Source organism: Chrysochloris asiatica, unplaced genomic scaffold, assembly GCF_000296735.1.
Source record: "Chrysochloris asiatica unplaced genomic scaffold, ChrAsi1.0 scaffold00081, whole genome shotgun sequence".
In the NCBI taxonomy this organism is placed as follows: domain Eukaryota; kingdom Metazoa; phylum Chordata; class Mammalia; order Afrosoricida; family Chrysochloridae; genus Chrysochloris; species Chrysochloris asiatica.
In genome coordinates, this window is record NW_006408599.1 from 8,088,700 (window position 1) to 8,110,572 (window position 21,873).

General features: G+C 41.8%; 1 protein-coding gene across 2 annotated transcripts in view; it reads left to right on the forward strand.

The window, feature by feature from the left end:
• ASTN2 (astrotactin 2) overlaps positions 1-21,873 on the forward strand; it is a 1,331,668-nt gene that overhangs the window by 270,316 nt on the left and 1,039,479 nt on the right. For both annotated transcript variants that reach the window (XM_006865679.1, XM_006865678.1), the window contains exon 3: positions 13,781-14,165. In XM_006865679.1, coding sequence (XP_006865741.1) covers positions 13,781-14,165 — 385 coding nt within the window. The remainder of the gene's footprint in view (positions 1-13,780; positions 14,166-21,873) is intronic.

Here is a 21,873-nt window from a genome sequence, read left to right on the forward strand (position 1 = left end):
CTGTACATTGTGTGTGTGTGTGTATATATATATATATATTTGTTGTTTTGCTAAGTGCTACTGAGTCAATTCTGACTCAAAGGGATCCTGTATAGGATTTCCAAGGAGCTGCTGGTGAGCTTAAACCACTGACCTTGTCATTCAAACTGACATCGTAGTGCATTAACCCACAGAACCACACCAGGACTTTCTCTCTCTCTCTCTCTCAGAGTATGTGTGTGTGTGTATATATATATACATACAGATCTACACACATATACACATCTGCTATTGTGCATCTATCTTCTCCTGATTGTTCACATACCTGTAAACACATCTCTTTGTTTGCTTATATTCTGGGATGATCTCTGGCATAACCTTCTTAGAGTGTACCTAGGGACCAGTGAATACATAGATATATTCCCCTGTAATCCAGTGGCAGAGTCTAAACCTCGGTGTCCTTGGCCCATTCTTCTTTCTCCCTCTTTGCTGCCAATCAAACAGCAAGTGTGCCCATTCTGTCGTCATCTAGGTCTTATTTCTAACCCCGTTGCTGAATATCCACTTGAACAGCACTCATTCCAGCTCTTATTATCCCTCTCCTAGATCCAGTTTTTTCAATTTCAACATAATTTTTAGGCTAGATAATTTTTATTGCATGGGCTCATATGTGCCTTGTAGGATATTTGCATCTTCCCTGGCCTCTACCGACTAGATGCCAGTAATATCCTCAACCCAGTTGTGACAACTAAAAATGTCTCTAGACATTGCCAAAGGTCTCCTATGTAGTGGGGTAGGGAAGGGTGAGGGACAGAGAAGGGAGATTGTCCCCAATTCAAAGTCACTCTTAAATGTTTGTTAACATCTTACTCAGTACTATCTGTTCCTAGTCTCTCCTCTGCATTCAATGGAATCTTTCCAAGATACACAGGGTTAGGGTTAGGGTTGCCAATCTGCTATTTTTGAATATGACTTTTTAAATCCTTAATGCCTAAAGAATGTACATGTCCTGTACAATCTAGTTCTGCCCTGAGTTAAAATCTTATTCTCCAGATGTTTTCTCAACTCCAGTTGACATTTTCAGTTTCTGAGTGGACCTACAGGGAACTAGAAACTTCTCTCTAGTTGAGAGTTTTTATCCCATGTATTTTCTGTATGGTTACGTGGTCTAAGAAGGTTTCTCCTCTGAGTCTTCTTTTTTTTTTAATCTGTACAATGGGTATAATAATCTATCCATGGTGGTGATGGTGGTGTGCTGTGGAGTTGGTTCTGACTCATAGTGACCCTGTATATGGTTCCCGAGGCTGTAAATCTTTATGGGAGCAGACAGCCATGTCTTTCTCCCGTGGAACAGCTGGGAGTTTTGAACTGCTGACCTTGAGATTAGCAGCCCGACTGGTAACCACTATGCTACCAGAGGTCCTTAATCTATCCATAGAAGAGTTCAATAATGAGCATTGATAATTCTAATACAAGGTAGAAACTGCTGACTCACTTTATATGAGGGTAAGATGCTACTTTGTGAGAATCCAGAGGATAAATAGATTATTTCGACTAAGCATAGAGAAGGTTGATCGCAGAAGAGTCTGGTGGCACTGATGTGAGTAGTGGACTCTGAATGTTATTTGGGCCTACAGATGTGGGTGTGGGGAATTCTGAGAGAAGATACCATGGCAGCAGTGAATTCCAAAGTGATTGGATACTTATCCCCATGCCTGCTATACAGTAGGTGCTCAGTAGGGTTGACAACTGGTTCCCCAAGTCTTGTTATTTATTTATTTATTTATTTATTTTACTTTCTATTGTGATTTGGGTGATAGTTTACAGAGCACCTTGGGTTTCCATTAAAACAAATGGATTTGTTACATTGATAGCAATCCCCACAATGCACAGCACTCTTTCCACTTCCTGCCTGTATTTACCATTTCCATTTGTGCTCTTTTCCTATCCCTTCCTGCTTTCTGAGCTTCATCTCTGGGCAAATGCTGCCTGTTTGATAGCCTATGATTGACTGTTCTACGGATTACTGAACTAACTGTTGTCGTTGCTCACCTGACAGGGGGCTTTATATGGTTTGGCTTTAAGCTGTGTCACAGAAGTGAGTTCAGTTCCAGGTTAGATGTGTTTCTAAGCATTGTAGTCTTATGAGTTCTACCTCTCTCTGTCAGACCAGGTAAGCCAGTTCTTCATTATGGTTATGACTTCTGCTCCACATTTTTCTCCCGCTCTATTGTGATCCCTTTAAGAATAGTTAGCACTGCTGATAGCCTGGTACCATCTAGTTCTGGTCTCAGGGAGGCTGGGGTTTGCATGGTCCTTTGGACTAATTGTTTCCATGCTGCTCATCCTTAATTTCCTTATCTGTTACATAACCTGTAGTATAGTTTGGGCTATATTCTAATAATCCTCCCAGTTTAAACATAGACTTGGGCCATAAAGGAATCTTTTCAGAGGACTTGGAGCCCAGCCCCTTTCTCTATTGGCATTGTCACTAGGTGAATGACCATGATAGTTCACAGTGGACATCACCAATCCCCAACTACCGTTTGACTGGCTACCGGGGACAGAAACAAGTGGCAAGCAGAGAAGGACATTACTTGGGAGAATATGCATGTTCACAGCTTTGAGGATTAAAGGCCCATGTTCTTATCACTGCTGAACAGAGTATTATAAATCCAGTCTGAGAATACCAAATCCCCTTGCGGCTTGGCCGTTGTGAGGGAATATTAAAAAGGCCGGAGACAGAAATAATCAGTTTCCGAATGACACATTGTCAAATAAAGCATTTCGCACATTATGCCTTTCTCTCCTTTCTCTGGCTCCTTCTCCCATGCCTGGATATTTTAACATGAAAAATAGATTAAAATGAGGCCATGCTGAATGGCATTCCAAGTTTGACTTTTCAGAAGGCTCTCTCAGTGGGGTGCTTTGGGGTATTTTTTTAAACCTATATATTTTTTGTAGCGTTCTTGGTATTGTGTAGGTAAGCAAACCAGCTGAAGGCACTAGCATCAGGATAAAGGCAGAGGAACAAAGAGGGATAATAAAAGGTTTGATCAGGTGCCCTATAGAGGTTGTGGGCAGAGATAATGCAAGGACTATTGGATTTGGAGTTCTCAGACAAGTCTGTTCACGTTTTAGGCTTCTGCATGTTTATTAAGTACTCTTTCTGAACCAGGAGTCCCTGGGTGATGCAAACAGTTAAGCATTTGACTATCAGTAGGAAGGTTGGTGGTTCGAATCTACCCAGAGGCACTTGAGATGAAAGTCCTGGCAGATTATTTCTGAAAGGTCACAACCATGGAAACCAAATGAAGCACAGTTCTACTCTGAAACACCCTTGAAATGGACTCATGGGCAGCCGTTTTGTTGTTGCTTTTTGGATGTGTGTGTGTGTGTGTGTGTGTGTGTATTGTCTTTCTAAGCTGGGCACAAGGCAAGGAATGACAGAGCCGTAAGGAGCTGAGGGCCATGAGTAGAGGAGTGGCCAGTTTATGGATGAGATCATCGAAGTGCCCTGGTTAACTGGTCAACACGGGGTCGATAAGAGAGAGGTCGGCCCCACTCAACTTCAAGAAGCAAAGATGGTTTTGATTTCCAGACTGAGATGGCTGGATCATATGAGGTCAGCAGGTGAACTGGAGTATATTTGTTTGTTTCCTGGCAGGAAATTCCCACAAACTGGGTCACTTAAAACAACAAAAAATTATTCTTTCATGGTTCCGGAGGCCAGAAGTCTAAAATCAAGTGTCTTGAGTACTCCTAGACGTTCTGAAAGAGACTCTGTTCCATGCCTCCCTCCTAGTATCTGGTGTGAGTGGATTATTTTTACTGTTCCTTGACTTGTAGATACTTTATTCCAATCTATGCCTCCATCTTCATATGGTCTTCTTCCCTCGGTATAGATGTGCCTCTTCTTGTAACTGGACTCCTGGTATGGTGCTGTATGAGAAACACTGCATTACTAACTACAAGGTTGGTGGTTCAGGCACGCCAGCTGCTTTGCAGAAACCCTATACAGGGTTGATATGTGTCAGGACTAATTTGAAGGCACTTAACAACAGCAACTTATTGTAATAACACTAAAAAAAAGTTGGCATTAAGTTGATTCCAACTCATGATGATCCTGTCTGTTATAGGATAGAATTATTGTGCCATAAAGTTTTCTGGGGTATTATCTTTATGAAAGCAGATCGATAGGGCTTTCTTGCTTTCTTTTGTGGCACTTAGTGGGACTGAACTGCCTGCCTTTTGGTTAGTGTTGTTGTTGTTGTTATGTGCCATGGAGTCCGTTCCAATTCATAGCAACCCTGTACAGGGTTTCCGAGACTGGAAATCTTTACGGGAGCAGAAAGCCTCATCTTTCACCCACGGAACAGCTGGTAGTTTCTAACTGCTGACCTTGTGGCTCACAGCCCGATTCCTTAGTAGTCCTGTACAAACCATTTGCATGTCCAAAGAACCTACGTCATTGGATTGGAGCCTACCTTAACCCAGTAGGATCCCATCTTAACTAATCATGTCCACCAAGACTATTTTCAAGTAAGATCACTTTCTCAGGTTCCAGGTTGACAAGAGTTTTGAGGGGCGTTATTTAAGCAGTTAGGGAGAGAGTACTTCAGACTAAGGGGGCAGTAAACATGGGGAGGACACTGCGTTAGGGGATGCTAGCCAGTGTAGTCATAGGATACGGTGTGAGTAGAACCTGAGGAGCGCCAGTCATGAGGATCTGGAGTGTCAGGCAAGAGACAGTCTGGACATCATTCTGAAGAACTTGAGAATCCTGGAAAGTCATTTCAGCAAGGGGAGGGAAAGGATTTGGTTTAGGTTAGAGGGATAGGTAAGGATCTCTGGTAGCATAGTGGTTACAAATTGGCCTGCTAACCCTGGTTACAAATTGAGCTGCTAACCTCAGGGTCAGCCGTTCGAAACTACCAGCTGTTCCATGGGAGAAAGATGAGGCTTTCTGCTCCCTTAAAGATTTAAAGCCTCAGAAACCCTGTGCAGTGCCACTATGAGTTGGAACCAACTCCATGGCACATAGCCAGCCAGCCAGGAGGATAGGTAGAAGGCACAAGGTATTTCTTGATTTATGTTATGCCAGCCCTTCTCTTCCACACTGTGTATTTTTTAATCATCAGTACAACCCTTCATAGTGAACACTAACAGCTCCATTTTAAAGATGAGCCTACTCTGGCCCCAGAGGTTAAAGTTTAGTTAGCTTGTCATATTCAACATCAAAAGTGATGCACATGCTGACCTTTAGGCACCCAGATACTTGGTTTCCCCATGACATAATACTGCCTTTGGTATCTCCCACCCTCATCCTTTTTGGACTCCACTGGGGAAACTGAGACCCACCGGCAATGGCAGAACAAGATGAGCAGGCTGATGCTGCTCTCAAGAGGCTTCTGGTAAAGAATGTTCCAGAAGGTTCCAGGAGGTGGTGACACACTTTCCTCTCTCTTCCCTATTTTCTGCCTGACAGCTTACTGACATTCTCAGGCTCTTAAGGCAAAGATCAACCTCGCAGAAACAAAACCGTAGCTAATAGACTGGCGGTTTTATTTCTGGAGCTCACTGCCACTTCTTCAACCTTGTTTGTCTTGGGCTGTCCTTGAGAGAACACAGCCCAAATCGGATTTGGCATCAGGTTGTCCCTCAGGCCAGGAGGGCCTTAGCTTGCTACCCCTGAAGTCTTGGCCTCTTCTTAACTTACTTTGTAAAAATTCACAGCCTCTGTCTTTTCCTCTGTCCCATTCTTCTCTTGCCTTGCAGCCTTTTCTCCACTGCCAGGTCCTGTGTTTCCTCCCCATGTGTGTCCTCAGTGGCTGGGTGCACTGGCTCTGCTCACCTTCCCTGCTTCTGTTTGCTTGACCACGGAGAACAATGCTGATGAGGGGGGTGGGAACGCAACCCTGTGGGCACAGAGCAGGGCAGCAGCTTTGGCCAACCCTGGTGAATGCAGAAGAGTTTCTCTTTCCGAGTTAGGTTTTCCTCTGCTTTCCTTGTTGTTGTTGTTATGTGCCATGGAGTCAGTGCTTCCGAGGCTGTAAATCTTTACAGGAGCAGAATGCCTCATCTTTCTCCCGCGGAGCAGCTGGTAGTTTTGAACTGCTGACCTTGCGGTTCACAGCCCGATTCATAACCACTACACTACCAGAGCTCTTTCCTTGAGGACTCCAAATAAACAGAACCACTTGCCAGGTAGTCAATTCCAACTCATGTGCTCAGAGTAGAACTGTCCCTTTGTTTTTCAAGCAGATCGCCAGACCTTCCTGAGATGCTTCTGAGTTGGTTTGAGCAGCTGGTTATTTGGTTACTCATCGAATGCTTAGCTGATTTTGACACCTACGGATTCCTCTCACTAAGATAGAGGTGATCAAATGATTCTCCAGAGCCCTGTTGCTTGTGTACAACACACTTTGGTTTGTGAGAAATCTCATATCTGTTGCCAGATTTGATGTGTACAGCAATCCTGTGTGTTCCATGAATCAGAGTTTCCCTGTATCATTCCTGTATCTCTGGGGCCAGGCATTGAGCTAAACATTCCATATTCATTAACTCACTTCTAACCCCAGTCTATAAAGAAGCTTTGGACTCAAATACATGGATAAGAAAGTTGTGATTCAGAGATTAATTCCATTGTCTAAAATCACCCATGTTATATATGGAAGTATGAGATCGAAACCCAATCTTTCTCACTCCCTAGCCTATGTTTCTGTGTGTTGCTGTATATGATCTCAAGTATTGACAGGCCTGTTTTATAGATAAATAAACTGAGCGTCCAAAGAAGATCGGGCAATCCAAGGTCACATAATGAGTAAATATGCCTGATTCATTTTCCTGTGTGTCCTGAGATTATTCTCACTGCCCTGGACTGCACTACTTTTTCAGGTCTGGAAAGGTACAACTTGTCACAGGGATGTCTGTAATATGGCCTGGGAGACCGTATGCCTGGGCAAGAGCCCTCCAGGACCCTGGTTTGGGACATGAATTTCAGTGTAGCAGGGGCACATGGAACCCCTGGGTATTAGATCTCTCTTTTTTCCTCAGTACTGTCACAGTGACACTCCCATCTGTAACAGAGCTGACATCTGGCAGAGTGGGCGTGAGGACAAGAAGTTGCTGAGCTGGACTTATGGCAAATGGCAGTCAGTGGATCACTGGATAAAAGGACCCTCAGGCCCAGTCCCTGAAAAAACCGGAGGGAGGTTTCGCTGCCATTTTTTTCAGGAAGTTCTCTTGTGTTGGAGAATCTGTGTTTAGGATTGCTTAGATAACTTCAGAGCCCTGATGTGGTGCTGTGGATTAATGCGCCAGACTGCAAAGCCATTTGAACTGCAAGGTCGGCGGTTCAAGCTCACCAGCTGCTCCGCGGAAACCCTATACAGGGTTGCTATGGATCGGAACCGACTCGATGGCACTTAACAACAACAATAACAGATAACTTCAAGAGGCAGAATTCAGAGCAGGCAGGGACAGACTAGGCTTTTGATACTCCTATAAGGAGCCCTGGTAGCAAGGTCAGCGGTTTGAAACTACCAGCGGCTCCGCAGGAGAAAGATGAGGCTTTCTGCTCCTGTAAAGATTTACAGCCTCAGAAACCCTGTTCAGGATCACTATGGGTGGGAACCGACTCCACAGCACTTAACAACAAGAACAACAACAACATCCTTTCCTGACCCCAAGCACGAAGTCATGTTACAGCTAATGTGACTCAGCCACCCGGCTTTGGCTAAATGGTCTCCTGTGCCTCAGTTGTCCTCACTTATCATGGAACAATGATGCCTAGTGTGCACAGTTGTAAAGGTAAAAGATAGAGCATATAAAACATGGTCCATGAGAGTTTGGGTAAGTTTTATAGGCACTAAAAAGCAGAAAACCAAGTCATTCATTCGCTCATTCTGGACAAATTTCATTTTAGAATTATAATCTCTCTCATATAGAAGTCCTGGTGTGGCACTCTTGGATAAACACTTGACCACAAGGTCAGTGGTTCAAATCCACCAGTCGCTCCTTGGAAACCCTATACAGGGTTTATAACTAATAGCATAGTTGGAACTGACTTGACAGCATTTAACAATAGCAATAACAACATCACAAAGGATGGTACAAAAGGTGAAATGAAACAGCATTATGCAGTCAAAATGGCAAAGAGAGGGCCACTAGTATGTTGACGAATTGTTCGTGTTCCTGGCATCCCTGCTTGAGCTTCATTCCCCCTTGTCTGTCTCCTTCCTTCCTTATTTCTGATGAAAACAAAGTAAATACATGATGTTTGACACAAAACAGTCCCCATCATATGTTCTTTGGAAGGGAGAAAAACATCTATTCTTGTTTTTCTAGAATTTCACACACACACACATAATAGCTGTGTGTTTTCAGATGGGACATATGCATAAAATACGCTTGCCTAGAGCTTTCTTTAAAGGAGTCCTCGTGGTGTAGTGGGATAAGCACTGGGCTGCTACTTCACAAGGTTGGCAGTTCAAAACCCGCCAGCAGCTTCTTGGGAGAGAGATGAGACTGCCTGCTAATGCTAAGATTTACAGTCGCTACTTGATGACACTTAACAACAGCAACAGCTTTGTTTGCTTTTTATGTTGGTTTTTGAGTTCTGACATCCAGAGAATTCTTCTCAGGGATCCTGTAGTAGCTCACTGCCAAGATCAAAACAGAGCTCTAGCCTCTGCCTCACTTCTTCCAGCCCTGCTTGACTCTTAGTAACCCTAAAGGGTTTCTAAGGAGCAACTAGTGGGGTTGAAAGGCCAACCTTGTGATTCTAAGAAATTCCATGATGAGCCTACAGTGCCTCACCAAAAGTCCTAACAACGACATTTGTTGTTGTTAAGTACTGTTGGGTTGGTTCCAACCCATAGCAACCCTGAATAGGGTTTCTGAGAAGCAGCATGTGAGCTTGAACTAACTGCCTGTGGTTCCCACTGACTGTGCAGTCCAGAACATTAACCCACAGCGCCACACCAGGTCTCATATATGTTACAACATAGTTAAAGAATGCATTTTTACCTCAATGAAATTATAGTGAAAGAAAAGCTGTCAGCCAGACAGTTTGAGTAAATGCTGATGACAGGTAGTTGAAAGAAAGCAGTTTTTTTCAGTAAATATAAAACCAAACAAACAGCAAAGCTCAGATCTTGCTCTACTATTCAAGACTAAATTTACATAATAATTAAAATGCTTGGTGACCCAATGAATGCCAATGTAAGTGCTGTGAGTGATTTTCCTGAAATATGTTTCCTGAAATATATGTGTGTGTGTGTTTTGTTGTTACTAAATGCAATCCAGTGAATTCTGACTCTTAGCAACTCTGTATAAGGTTTCTGAGGAGTGGATGATGAGTTTGAACTGCTGACCTTGCAGTTCAAACTGACCTTGTGGTCCAGAACAGCAATTAACAACAACAACAAAATTACTAAAGAAGGAAGTTATTTGTTGGACCAAATACTTAGTGTAGGTGAGATTGGCTTATTTTGAGGGGGACAAAATGCCTGAAAGAGCTTACTTTTCATATGGAACAAAAGAAATCAATATACCAGGGTATAAGGCATTGAAGAATAGGCTAATGTTACTGTTTTGGGGGTATTTCAAGCTCAAATCTTCTCTGGTGCTGTTGTTATTGTTAAATGCCATTGGAGTGGGCTCTGACTAAGAGCTACCCTATATAGGGCTTCCAAGACTTTAAGTCTTTGGGGAAGCAAACAAAAAGCCTCATCTTTCTGCTGAAGGGTAGATGGTGGGCTTGAACTGCCAACCTTGTGTTTCAAGTCCAGTGTTTTATCATTTGGAGTCATCAGGCTTTTGTGTGTGTGTGTGTGTATTGTTCTCTAAATCCAAGGACACATCACTGTATCATTAAGTCATGTCTTTATTTCCTAGCCTCACAGTCAGACCTGGTGGTAAGACCTATTTTTTACAGCAGATCTCCTTACAAGAAGTTAGAGATAACCAAGATGATGTGATGAACTTAAGGGAATTCTGGAAGAACTGTAACATCTTTGATGCTGTCAAGAACATGGCTGATTCTTGGAAAGAAGTGAAGCAGTCAATTATGAAAGGAGTGTGTAATAAATTGTGCCCCCTATTTGTGGATGTTTTTTGGGATTTACAACTGATGACATCACTGAAGCCAAGCAAGTAATAGAAAAAAGCTGTCATAGAGTTACTCAGCTTCCCTGTTGAAGAACTAACCAGTGAAGATGGTAATGGAGCTAGAGTAGTAGATGATAGCATTTGGGAAAAAAGACAGAGGCCTAAACACTTCAGAACCAAAAAAGTTTTTAATAAAAGACTTAGCTGAATCCTTTTATCTCAATGAAGTATGGATGGCAAAGTTAGATCCTAATGCAGGGAGGTTACTAGTTTACTCTACAGTTTTCGAGGGCATCCGCCACTTAAGAAAAAGAAAAGCTCTGTATAAACCCCTTGATGCCTACTTCAAGAAATTGACTCTGTTGGTAACCTCCATCTCTCCAGCAGCAGACCCAAACCCTGACTCTTCAGCACCAGGTCTGTCATGCTCAACAGTAACCACCTGCCCATCGTTTTCTCTGACATCAACCAATTATTAATGTTATCTAACGAAAGCCCCTTTTAGCATGCATGACATCAGTAGACTGAGAGTGAGTGTTAATCTTTAACCATGATCTTTTGTTTCTTTTTAATTATTACTTAAATTATTTTAAGAGCTATTTCTTTACATTTTTTTAAATAATATTGCCTATCTACATACACAAACTCAGATTCTCTTTTTCTCTCTTTAGTGCAATATGTGGTTACTGTTATTGTTGTTGTTTACCATCAAGTCGGTTCCAATTCATTGTGACCCTGTATATGGATTGCAAGGGGTGGCTAGTGGATTTGAACTGCTGATCTTGTGGTTAGAAGTTTAGTGCTTGCTTATGTTACAGCTAAATGCCAGAACTCCAGTTACTATTATTACTGCTGCATTACTATCATTATTGAAGCACAGTGACTTTGTAGGATAAGCAGCAGACTGTTAACCATAAGGTTGGTGGTTCAAGCCCACCAGCCGCTCCATGGGAGAAAGAGGAAGCTTTCTGCTACTGCAAGGATTTATAACCTCAGAAACCATATACAGGGCTGCTATGTGTCTAAACCAATTCTAATGGTACATAACAAAAACAATAACAACATGATTATTATTATGTACTGTATTTTTATGTCTAAGATGTCAGTGTATTTGGAAATTTTTCTTTAAGTGTTTTGTATGCATATCATTGTGCCATTGAGTTGGTTCTGACTAATAGCAACGCTGCATACAACAGAGAGGTGGTACCCGATCTTGTACCATCTTCACATTTGGACTTTAACCCATTGCTGCTGTCACTGTGTCACTCCATCTCATTGAGAGTCTTTGTCTCTTTTGCTGACCATCCACTTTTCCAAGCATAATATCCTTCTCCTGGGATCAGTACCTCCCTGCCGTATGTCCAGAGTATGAGAAAAAGTCTCACCATCCAGGCCTCTAAGGCGCATTCTGGTTGCACAGATTTGTTTGTTCTTCTGGCATGCCATGGTACTTTTAATCTTCTTCTCCAACACCATAACTCAAGTGCATCAATTCTTTATACGGTTTTCCTTGTTCACTGTCTAACTTTCACATGTCTATGAGGATACTGAAAATACCATGGCTTGAATCAGGCACACTGATTCAAGTCCTCAAACTGAAATATTTGCCTTGGACCACATAAAAAATGTCTATGCAGTATATTTGCCTAATATAATACATCATTTGGTTTCTTCACTGTGGCTTCTATGAGTGTTGATTGTGGATCCAAGCAAAATGAAGTCTTTGACAACTTGAATCTTTTCTCCGTTTATCATGTTGTTATTTATTGTTCCAATGTTGAGGATTTTTGTTTTCTTTACATTGAGGTACAACCCATACTTCATCAGTAAGTATTTTAAGTCCTTTTCATTTTCAGTAAGCATATCACATGTTACTAGCGAGTTTTCCTCCAATTATGATGGCGCATTCTTCATATAATTCAGTGTCTTGGATTATTTGTTCAGCAAAAAGTCTAAATAAGTGTGGTGACAGAACACAACTCTGGTGCACACTTTTCCTGATTTTAAACCATTCAGTATGCCCTTGTTCTGTTTAAATGACTACCTGCTGGTCTATGTACATGTTCCTCTAGAGTACAGTTAAGTGTTCTGGAATACCCATCTTCACCATATTATCCATAACTTGTCATGATCCACACAGTTGAAAGCCTTGGCATTGTCAATGAAGCACAAGTAAACATATTTCTGGTTTTCTTTGCTTTAAGCCAAGATCCGTCGTTATGCCCTCATCTGAATCCAGCTTGAACTGCCAATTCCTTGTCAATATACTGTTGCAGCCATTTTTTAAATTATCTTCAGTAAAATTTTACTTGCTTGTGGTATAATGATATTGTCTGATGATTTCCATATTCCATTGGATCACGTCTCTTTGGAATGGGCACACATATGATATCTTCCAATCAGTTGGCCAGTAGCAGTCCTCCAAATTTCTTGTATGCATAAAGTTAAAAAGTAGATTATATACCAAGATAAATGTTGACTAGCTGACACTAGCTAAATAAGAACTGTTTATTCCTAATCTGAAGGAGCCCTGGTAGTATAGTGGCTTACAAATTGGGCTGCTAACTACAGGGTCAGCAGTTTGAATCTACCAATCTTTCCAAGGGAGAAAGATGGGCTTTCAGCTTCCCTAAAGATTTACAGCCTTGGAAACCCTATACAGGTTCGCTATGAGTCTGAGCCAACTCCAGTGCCGACAGCCACCACCACCATACCTAGTCTAACTTACCTGACTTAAAGACAAACTTAGGGATGGACCTTGTTCATAACCAGGGAATATGGTACATTCGTTCAACAAATATTTATTAAGTATCTAGTTTGTCCCATCCCCGTATTTGGAATCAGAAATTAAAAGACTAGAGTTTCTGGTTGTGAGCAAAACATAAAATATGTAGAAATGAAACAAAACCAGTTGCTAACAAGTCATTTCTGACTCATGGCAATCCCAGGTGTGGCAGATCTGCAACCCCTAAGGGTCTCAGTGACTGATTTTTCAGTAATTGGTCACTAGACCTTGCTTTTCAGGTACTACTGGTTGGACTCAAACCTACAATCTTTGGTTTAGCAGCCAATATATTAACTGCTTGCACCATCCAGAGACTCCTATGCTGATATGACACTTCGCAATTCTATCCTACATTTGTAGGAGGATAGAAAAAAGTTGGTATCTCTTGAGCCCTGAGAGATTCATTCCTTCTAGAGCTGAAGCATGGGCCAGTTGCCTGAAGTTGCGAAGGTGGTAGGAGACTGTCTGAGACTCTGGCTTTTCCCAGGATTTGTCAGTCTAAATTGTTCTGTTGCAACCAGGATCTCATTTGCTCCTTCTGGGAAGTTTGGTAAGAAGGAAGAGCGGGGGTTCTTACTCTTCCTGTATATGAGGGGGCTTCAAAAGTTAAAGGAAAAATGTCATCATCTTTCTATTTAATTTCTTTCACAAACATTTTGAAGGCTCCTTGTTTGCGTGTAAAGTACAGCTCAGAGGGATCAAGCATGTAGCCCAAGGTCACACAGTTTATTGGTGGGAAAGCCAGGTTTGGCAGTTGTGATTAAGAGTTGTGGAGGCTATAGCTCCTGAGTCTGAACCAGACCCCGGATCTGGCCTGAATGTGGTAGGCAGGTAAGACTCCACTGGCTCTCTGTCTATAAGAACAGCTTCCCACTTGCTTGTTCTGCTTCCCTCCTCCCCCAGGGCGGCCTCATCGCCTTGCTGCTGCTCCTGCTGGTGTTCACCGTGGCCCTGTATGCTCAACGGCGCTGGCAGAAGCGGCATCGTATCCCCCAGAAGAGTGCAAGCACGGAAGCCACTCATGAGATCCACTACATTCCCTCTGTGCTGCTGGGGCCCCAGGCCCGGGAGAGCTTCCGCTCCTCCCGGCTGCAGGCCCACAACTCTGTCATTGGCGTGCCCATCAGGGAGACCCCCATCCTGGATGACTATGACTATGAGGAGGAGGAGGATCCACCCCGTCGGGCCAACCATGTCTCCCGCGAAGATGAGTTTGGCAGCCAAGTGACCCACACCCTGGACAGCCTGGGCCGGCCAGGGGAAGAAAAGGTGGACTTTGAGAAGAAAGGTGAGTCCTCCTTGTCTCATCACCCTTTCATAGAGGCATTTGGGGACCCAGAAAGAGGTACAGGAGCTGGAGGGTTGGGGATACTGGTGATGTCTGTCTTCTGGGCTAAGTGGTTTGGATTTATGGCCAACCTCTATGTTGGGTTATGAGCGTTTGTCTTCTCTGGTCCTTCAATGGTGTTGGGAGAAAAGTGAATGTCAGTGTTTCTAGAATTGGAATAATGAGGGACAACATGGATACCTAGTCCAATACCTCTCCAGTGTTTTTGATAGCCTCCCTTGACAGTAATCATGCTACCTAAGAGATAATCTATTCCATTTCCAGTTACTACTGACAATTATAAATATTTTCCTTATACTGAGCTAAAATCGGCTTCCTTATACCTCCACAGCTACAGAGAAAGCAAATTGGATCTTCTTTTGCCAACATAACTCTTGAGAAATTTGGCAACAGCAAAATAGTTACCCTGTAACTACAAGAAATCAATCTAAGTAATCTCGGGTTCTTTGTCTATTCTCATATAGAATATATTTCAGACTTTTCACCATTCTGGTCAGTATTCTCGAGATGGAGAGTCTAAGTTTTTCAAATCTATTGCCTAACATTGGAGTCAGTACTCTTCTTCATCAAGGTGTGGATGTTCTAGTGCAGAAAGACCTCCGTCTTTCTGCCTTGCTTCTGTTGATATGCTTCTACTAATATGCTTCTCCTTGTTGTTTTTGTTGCTAAGTGTCATCGAGTCAGTTCCCACTCATAGTGATCCTGTATAGGGTTTCTCAGGATGGGCTTGTGGTTCAAACTCACCTAGCAGTCCAGCATATTAATCCACAGGGCCACTTGAAATCACGTTTGGTTTTTACAAAGATTGTGGCTTATATTGGCCTTTTTAATACTAAAATCTCTCACTCATGGAAACAGCATGTCATATATGCTGTTATTTAGACCCCTCTCTATTATCCTTTATGTGAACAATTGTCTATTTGTTATTGTTGTTAGGTACCATCCAGTTCATAGCGACTCTCTGGTCAAGAGAACAAAACATTGCGTGGTCCTACACCAACCTTACAATTGTTGCTACACTTGAGCCCATTGCTGTTGCCACTGTGCTAATCCACCTCATTGAGAGTCTTCCTCTTTTTAGCTACTCTTCACTTTACCAAACATGAAAGCTTTCTCCAAGGACTGATGCCCCCTGGTAATATGTCCAGTGTATGAAGGATGAAATCTGTCCATCCTGGCTGTACAGCATTCTGGCTGTACTTCATCCAACACAGATTGGTTTGTTCTTTCCGCAGTACATTCTACCTTTAATATCCCCTCCAACACCATGACTCAAATGCATCAATTCTTCTATGGTCTTGCTTATTCATTGTTCAACTTTCACACACATATGATGCTATTGGATATGCCATGGCTTGGGTCAAGAGACCTTAGTCTTCAAACTGACATCTTCACTTTAAAGAGGTCTTGTGCAGCAGATTTGCCTTTTTCAATATATCATTTGATTTCTTGACTGCTACTTCCATGTGTGTTGAAAAAATGAGCTCTTTGACTACTTCAGTATTTTCTCCTTTTATCATGATGTTATTTATTGGTCCATTGGTGAGGATTTTTGTTTTGTTTACACTGAAGTACAACCCATACTACAGGCTGTGGTCTTTGATCTTCATCAGTATATTAAGTCCTCTTCATTTTTAGCAATCAAGGTTGTATCATCTTCATGTCACAGGTTATTAATGAGTCTTCCTCCAATTCTGATGCCATGTTCTGCTTCATATAATCCAACTTCTCAAATTATTTTCTCAGTATACAGACTGAATAAGTATGGTAATAGAATACAACCCTGGTGCACACCTTTCCTAACATTATACCATTCAGTGTTCCTTTGCTTTATTTGAAAAACTGCCTCTGAAGCTATGTACAGTTTTCTAATGAGCACAATAAAGTGTTACAAAATACTCATGCATAGTCATTAAAACACAGGTAGGCATCTTTCTGGTAGTCTCTGCTTTCTGCCAAGAACCACCTGACCTAAGTAATGATATCCTTTTTTCTACTTCCTCATCAGAATCCAACTTGAGCTTCTGACTGTTCCCTGTCAATGTACTATTGTGGCCATTTTTTAATCATCTTTTTTTTAAAGAGATCATCTGAAGAACAGATTTGATGCATTAGGTCCTAATAACTGAAGACGAGAAGAGTTATGGTATGACGTCAAGAACATCATACAAGAAGAAAGCAAAAGGTCATTAAAAAGGCAAGAAAGAGGAAAAAGGTCAAAATGGATGTCAGAAGAGACTCTGAAACTTGCTCTCCAGCATTTGTTAAGTGCCGTCGAGTCGGTTCCGACCCATAGCGACCCTGTACAGGGTTTCCGAGGGTGTAAATCTTTACGGGAGTAGAAAGCCTCATCTTTCTCCCGTGGAGTGGCTGGTAGTTTCGAACTGCTGACCTTAAGGTTCGCAGCCCGATTCGTAACCACTACGCTACCAGAGCTCCAGCATAGAGACACTAAAACAAATGGAAGAAATATGGAGGTAAAAGAGGTGAACAGAAAAATTCAAAGGGCAGCTTGAGAAGATAATGTCAAATATTATAATGAAATGTGCAAAGACCTGGAGGTAGGAAATCAAAAAGGAAGACCATGGTCAGCATTTTTCAAGTTAAGAGAACTGAAGAAAAAATTTAAGCCTCGACTTGAAATATTGAAGGATATATGGGCAAAATATTGAATGATGCAGAAAACATCAAAAGAAGACAGAAGGAGAAAGCAGCAAAAGATTGAAGGAATATGCAGAGTCACTATACCAAGAGGTAGCATATGATCAAGAGACAATGACATGGAAGGAAGAATTCCAAGATGTATTGAAAGCATTGGCAAAGAAAAAGGATCTGAGAATTGATGGAATACAAATTGAAATCTTTAGCAAACTGATGCCAAATTGGAGATACTCACTTATCTATGCTAAGAAATTTGGAAGACAAGTACCTGGCCAACTGACTGTAAGAAAGCCATATTTGTGCCCATCCCAAAGAGAGGTGACCCAATTGAATGCAGACATAATTGAACTATATACCATCAATATTATGTTGTTGTTGTTGTTGTTAAGTGCCGTTATATGCAAGTAAATTTTGCCAAAGGTAATTCAAAAATGTCTGCAACAATTGTGTATTTGCAACTGAGAGTGACGGAGTCTTCATATCAAGGATCAAACTCATCCCCTCTGTACATAGGATTGATAAGGATGGGCAACTTAGACATTGACTACCTAAAATGGGGGTGGGGGGTGGGTGGGAGGTACTATAAAGGCATGAAGTGGCTGGCTTATAAGTTTTCAAGAGGGAGTTTAGTTTTAGAGTGTGAGGGAAGGTAGAATCCCCACTGAATAGTTTTCATCTTATCTAGACGTGTCTGGTGAAACAGATGGAATAAGATTCTTATGATTCAATAGTTAGCAATTGTTATCATTACTAATTGCAATTGTCACAACTATAAAGGGAGAACTTTTGTAACATAGAATGGGGAGTAGTTAATCTTACAGTCCAGGAACAGAGGATTCTAGGACCATCAAGGGAGAAGAGCATGAGCACAATGTGGGACCCTATCCAGAGAAGCAACAACACCAGAAATGGAGGCAGAGATGAGGACATGGAGAGACAGAGCAGCTAAGAAGTGTAGATTAAAGGAAAGAGAAAGGCTCTGTGCTGGCAGCCAGGAGTCAGGCTTGCAGAATGTGCCCTTTGGTTGTTTAAATGATTATATATTCCTGATTGTTTTTGTTTACATCAAAAATACAAAACAAAACACTAACAGAGGAAATGGAAGCAAATACTGTTGAATGGTGATGCATGGAGAGGATTGCAGTCATTTCAATGATTCAAAATACAATAAGAGGAGTGCAAAACTGATGTTCTCCCATGTAAACTATCACTCAATTCACAGTAAAAAAATTTTTTTTAATTTGTGTATTTGGGGATAGTCATTTATTTACATCCATCTGAAATGTCTGCATCCCTAGCTATGTAATCATAAGCAGAGTTTAGCTCCTTTTCTTTAATAACATATATCAAAGTACAATTGTATTTTTTCTATTCATTGATTTTGTGGCATTGGTGCTAATTATGGGTTAAAGGTTTGGCCTGAAGCTTTCACTTTTAACATCATCCACTCCTCCTGTGAGTCTCGTGGAACCTTCATTTTTTGGTCTAACTTCGGCACTCGGAACTCTACAGAGAGCTGCTTTGACCTTAAAGGCTTTCCCTTCCAGAGCCATCCTGTCATGGCACTCAGTGGGCAAATAGGAAGATCCAGGGAGTAGCGTAGTACCTTTGGGAAGAACAAATGTTTTGAAGTCTTCTCGACCTGGGATGGAATCTAGCCTCTAATATTTACCAAGTAATTGTATTGGATTCATATTGTTGCTGTAACAAACTGCCATGGATTTAAGTGGCTTTAAACAACAAAAGGTTATGATCTTACAATACTGGAGGTCAGAAATCTGAAATGGGTCTCACTAGGCCAAAGCCAAGGAGCTCTGGTAGCGTAGTGGTTACAAATTGGGCTGCAAACCTCAAGGTCAGCAGTTCAAAACTACCAGCTGTTCTGCAGGAGAAAGATGAAACTTTCTGCTCCCATAAAGATTTACAGCCTTGGAAACCCTGTATAGGGTTGCTACGAGTCGGAATCGACTCCACGGCACATAACCACCACCACCAGGCCAAAGCCAAGTTATCAATGATGCTGTGTTTCTTCTGGAAGCTGTAGAGGAGAAGCCACATCATTTTCTTTTACGGAGTGTACTCATGTTCTGTACCTCATTGATCCACATCATTCTGACCCCTGCTCTGTCATCACACCTCTCTCATGTTGACATTCCTGCCTTCCTCTGATAAGTACTCCTGCCATTTCAATGATCAATTGAAATCTGGATAATTCGAGGTAATTTCTCCATCTCAAGATCCTTCAACACACCTGAAAAAACTCTCTTTTGCCAAATAGATGGCATATTCACAGGTTCTGGGACTAAGACATGGATACCTTTGGGGAACAGTCATTATTCTACCTAACACAATGAGTATGGGCAAATGAAAATGCCATCTTCTAAGACTCAGTTTCCTCATTGAAGGGTTATTGGAAGAATTACATATAAAAATAAAATATGTGAAATGCCTCACCCAGGGCCTGCTCTGTGACTAATTAATTCCTGAATGTTCAAGAGAAAGATCTGTAGACTTGAGGCCCTAAATTTTATTTCTTTCATATCTGCCCCCAAGTCCCAACAACAAGGGTCTACTGAGTTCTCTGAAATGTCTTGTCCTTGTTTTGACTCACAGTTTCTCACCCCTCCTACCATCACATATACTGGGTCCAAAGGGCACCAAAGGCTAACTTAAGTACCTATCACTAGAGATAAGTGCTCTCCCCCCACTGGAGAAGAATCTGCCAACCCCCAATGGTTTAGAGATGGTTCTTTCTCTTATGTATTGTTTCAGGCAGAACTCTTCAAGCTATAATGAAGCCAGGCCCTAACGCTCTAAAATCTCTGCACTGATATGAAGAAGTACTTAACAGAAGTAGACCAAAGTGAATGAATGTGAGACATACAGAACTCAGTCTTTACCAGGTAGCCCTTAGAGTGGAGATAGGCAGACTTGGACTTGAACATTGTTTCTGGGGTCACTTAGCCTTGGAAAAATCTCTTAGCCACACTTCACCTCCAGTTCTTTAACTTACTTGGTTTCACCAATGAGTTTTTCTCAGTAAAATTTAGACTAAATCAAAACAAGTTTAGATCTGGACTCTGAATCAGAGTCAACTTAATGGTAACTGGTATGGTCCCTGAGGACCTGTGATCTTCCTTGTGTGGACAGAAAGTATGATTCCACGGGCAGATCACAACAGATCTGTAGCAGTAGTTCAGAACTAACGCATGGTCTATTGCCTCAAGTGGACCTTGGGGAGAGGACCATGAGACATTCTTTTTTAGAAGATTACCCTTGCAGAACCCTGGGCTTTTTCAACAGTGGACAGGTATTCAGAAGTCGACTAATCCATATAAAAGCAATCCTACAGTCCTTTGAAATTATATGGCCAAGGGCTAATCCCACTGGCACATTTCATACTTACACAATTTGCTTATAAAAGCAAACTCTTCCTCATATTCCAGCTCCATCAGTCTGCTTCTCAACTAAGACCTTCAAATAATATAGGGGACAGTCTGAACACCAGAGGGAGAAAGTTTTGTTGCCAAGTGGTAGCTGCCTGAGTTCTGTTTTAGTTTTACAGGGCTACCATGACAAAATACTACAAACTGGGAGGCTTATAAAGACAGAAAGTTATTACATCACAGTTCTGGGGACTACAGGTTTCTGCCCAGGTAGCTTCTTGAAATAGAATTGTGTCTCATGGTCCTCTCCCCCTGGGCCACTTAAGGTAAAGACCATGCCTTCATTCTGAGCTAGTGCTTTAGATCTATAACAATCTGCCAATGCAATCACCCCTTCTGTCCAGACAAAGCAGGCCCAGGGCTTCAGGGACCATACCAGTTTCCATTAAGTTGACTCTGTCTCATGGAGACCCCATGTGTACCAGAGCAGAATGTGTTCCATAGTGTTTTCAGTGGTTAATCTGTCATTGATTTGTCAATGTATCAGATATTCCATGCCCTCTCCAAATGTTCAAGTTTCTGGTGGCCCCAGACATCCCTTGGTTTGCAGCTGTAGTACAACTTCTCTTTACATGGCCGTCTTCCTTTTGTCTCACTGCATCTTGTGTCTTTGATTAGCTCCCACTCAGATTGCATTAGAAATCATCCTACTCCAGTATGACCTCAGGTTAACTGATAATGTCTAACACTGGGCTTCTAACAGAGAGGTCAGCAGTTCAAATTCACCTGTCGATTCTCAGATACCCTATACATGGTTACTATGAGCCAGAACTGACTTGATGGCACTTAACAACATTTATTAACAAGGTTATGTTCAGATCTACCAGAGTTTAGAACTACAACCTATAGTTGATGTGGGGAGCACAGGTAATTCATACCAGGGCCCCAAGTCTCTAGAGTATTACACTGAGCACAGCTGACATTCAGCTAATACACTTTATTAGATATTGAAACACTTCTGTGCCAGTTGGTAAAGAGCTCACTGCCCTAAGGCCTCAGTGCCCTTCTGCTGCCCAAATAACTCCCTAAAGTCCTTACTGAACAACTTGCCACCTAGCAACTGGGTGACTTTTAGACAGTATTGCAGCCGGTGTTTTTTCTAGGCAGAGTTTATGTCATAGACTTCCTCAGGTATTTTGAATATCACCCCTGATCTGACCTTAGCGAGTTGTTGAGATTTTAATTGTGTCAATATGAGAGTGTTCAGCAATATAGTTGTACAGAACAGAAACTTGATCCATGTTCATTCCAATTCCCCTTATCCTTCTTTAAATGTATGCATGGAAGCATAAGGAAATTAAAATAACAAATTTATCACTTTAATGAGGGATGGGGTGAGGGATGACTGAATGGGTATTAGGTTTACTTTACTTAATTTTGTCTCATTATTGTTAAATAAATGCATGCTCCTTGTAAGTAAAGGAAGGGAGGGAGGTAGAAGGAACAGGAAGAGGCAGTAAAAAAGAACGAAGGTCTGAGGTATAAAACGTAATAACTAAAAACCCTACCCTTGTATCTCCAAACCCTTCTATGTAAGTGGA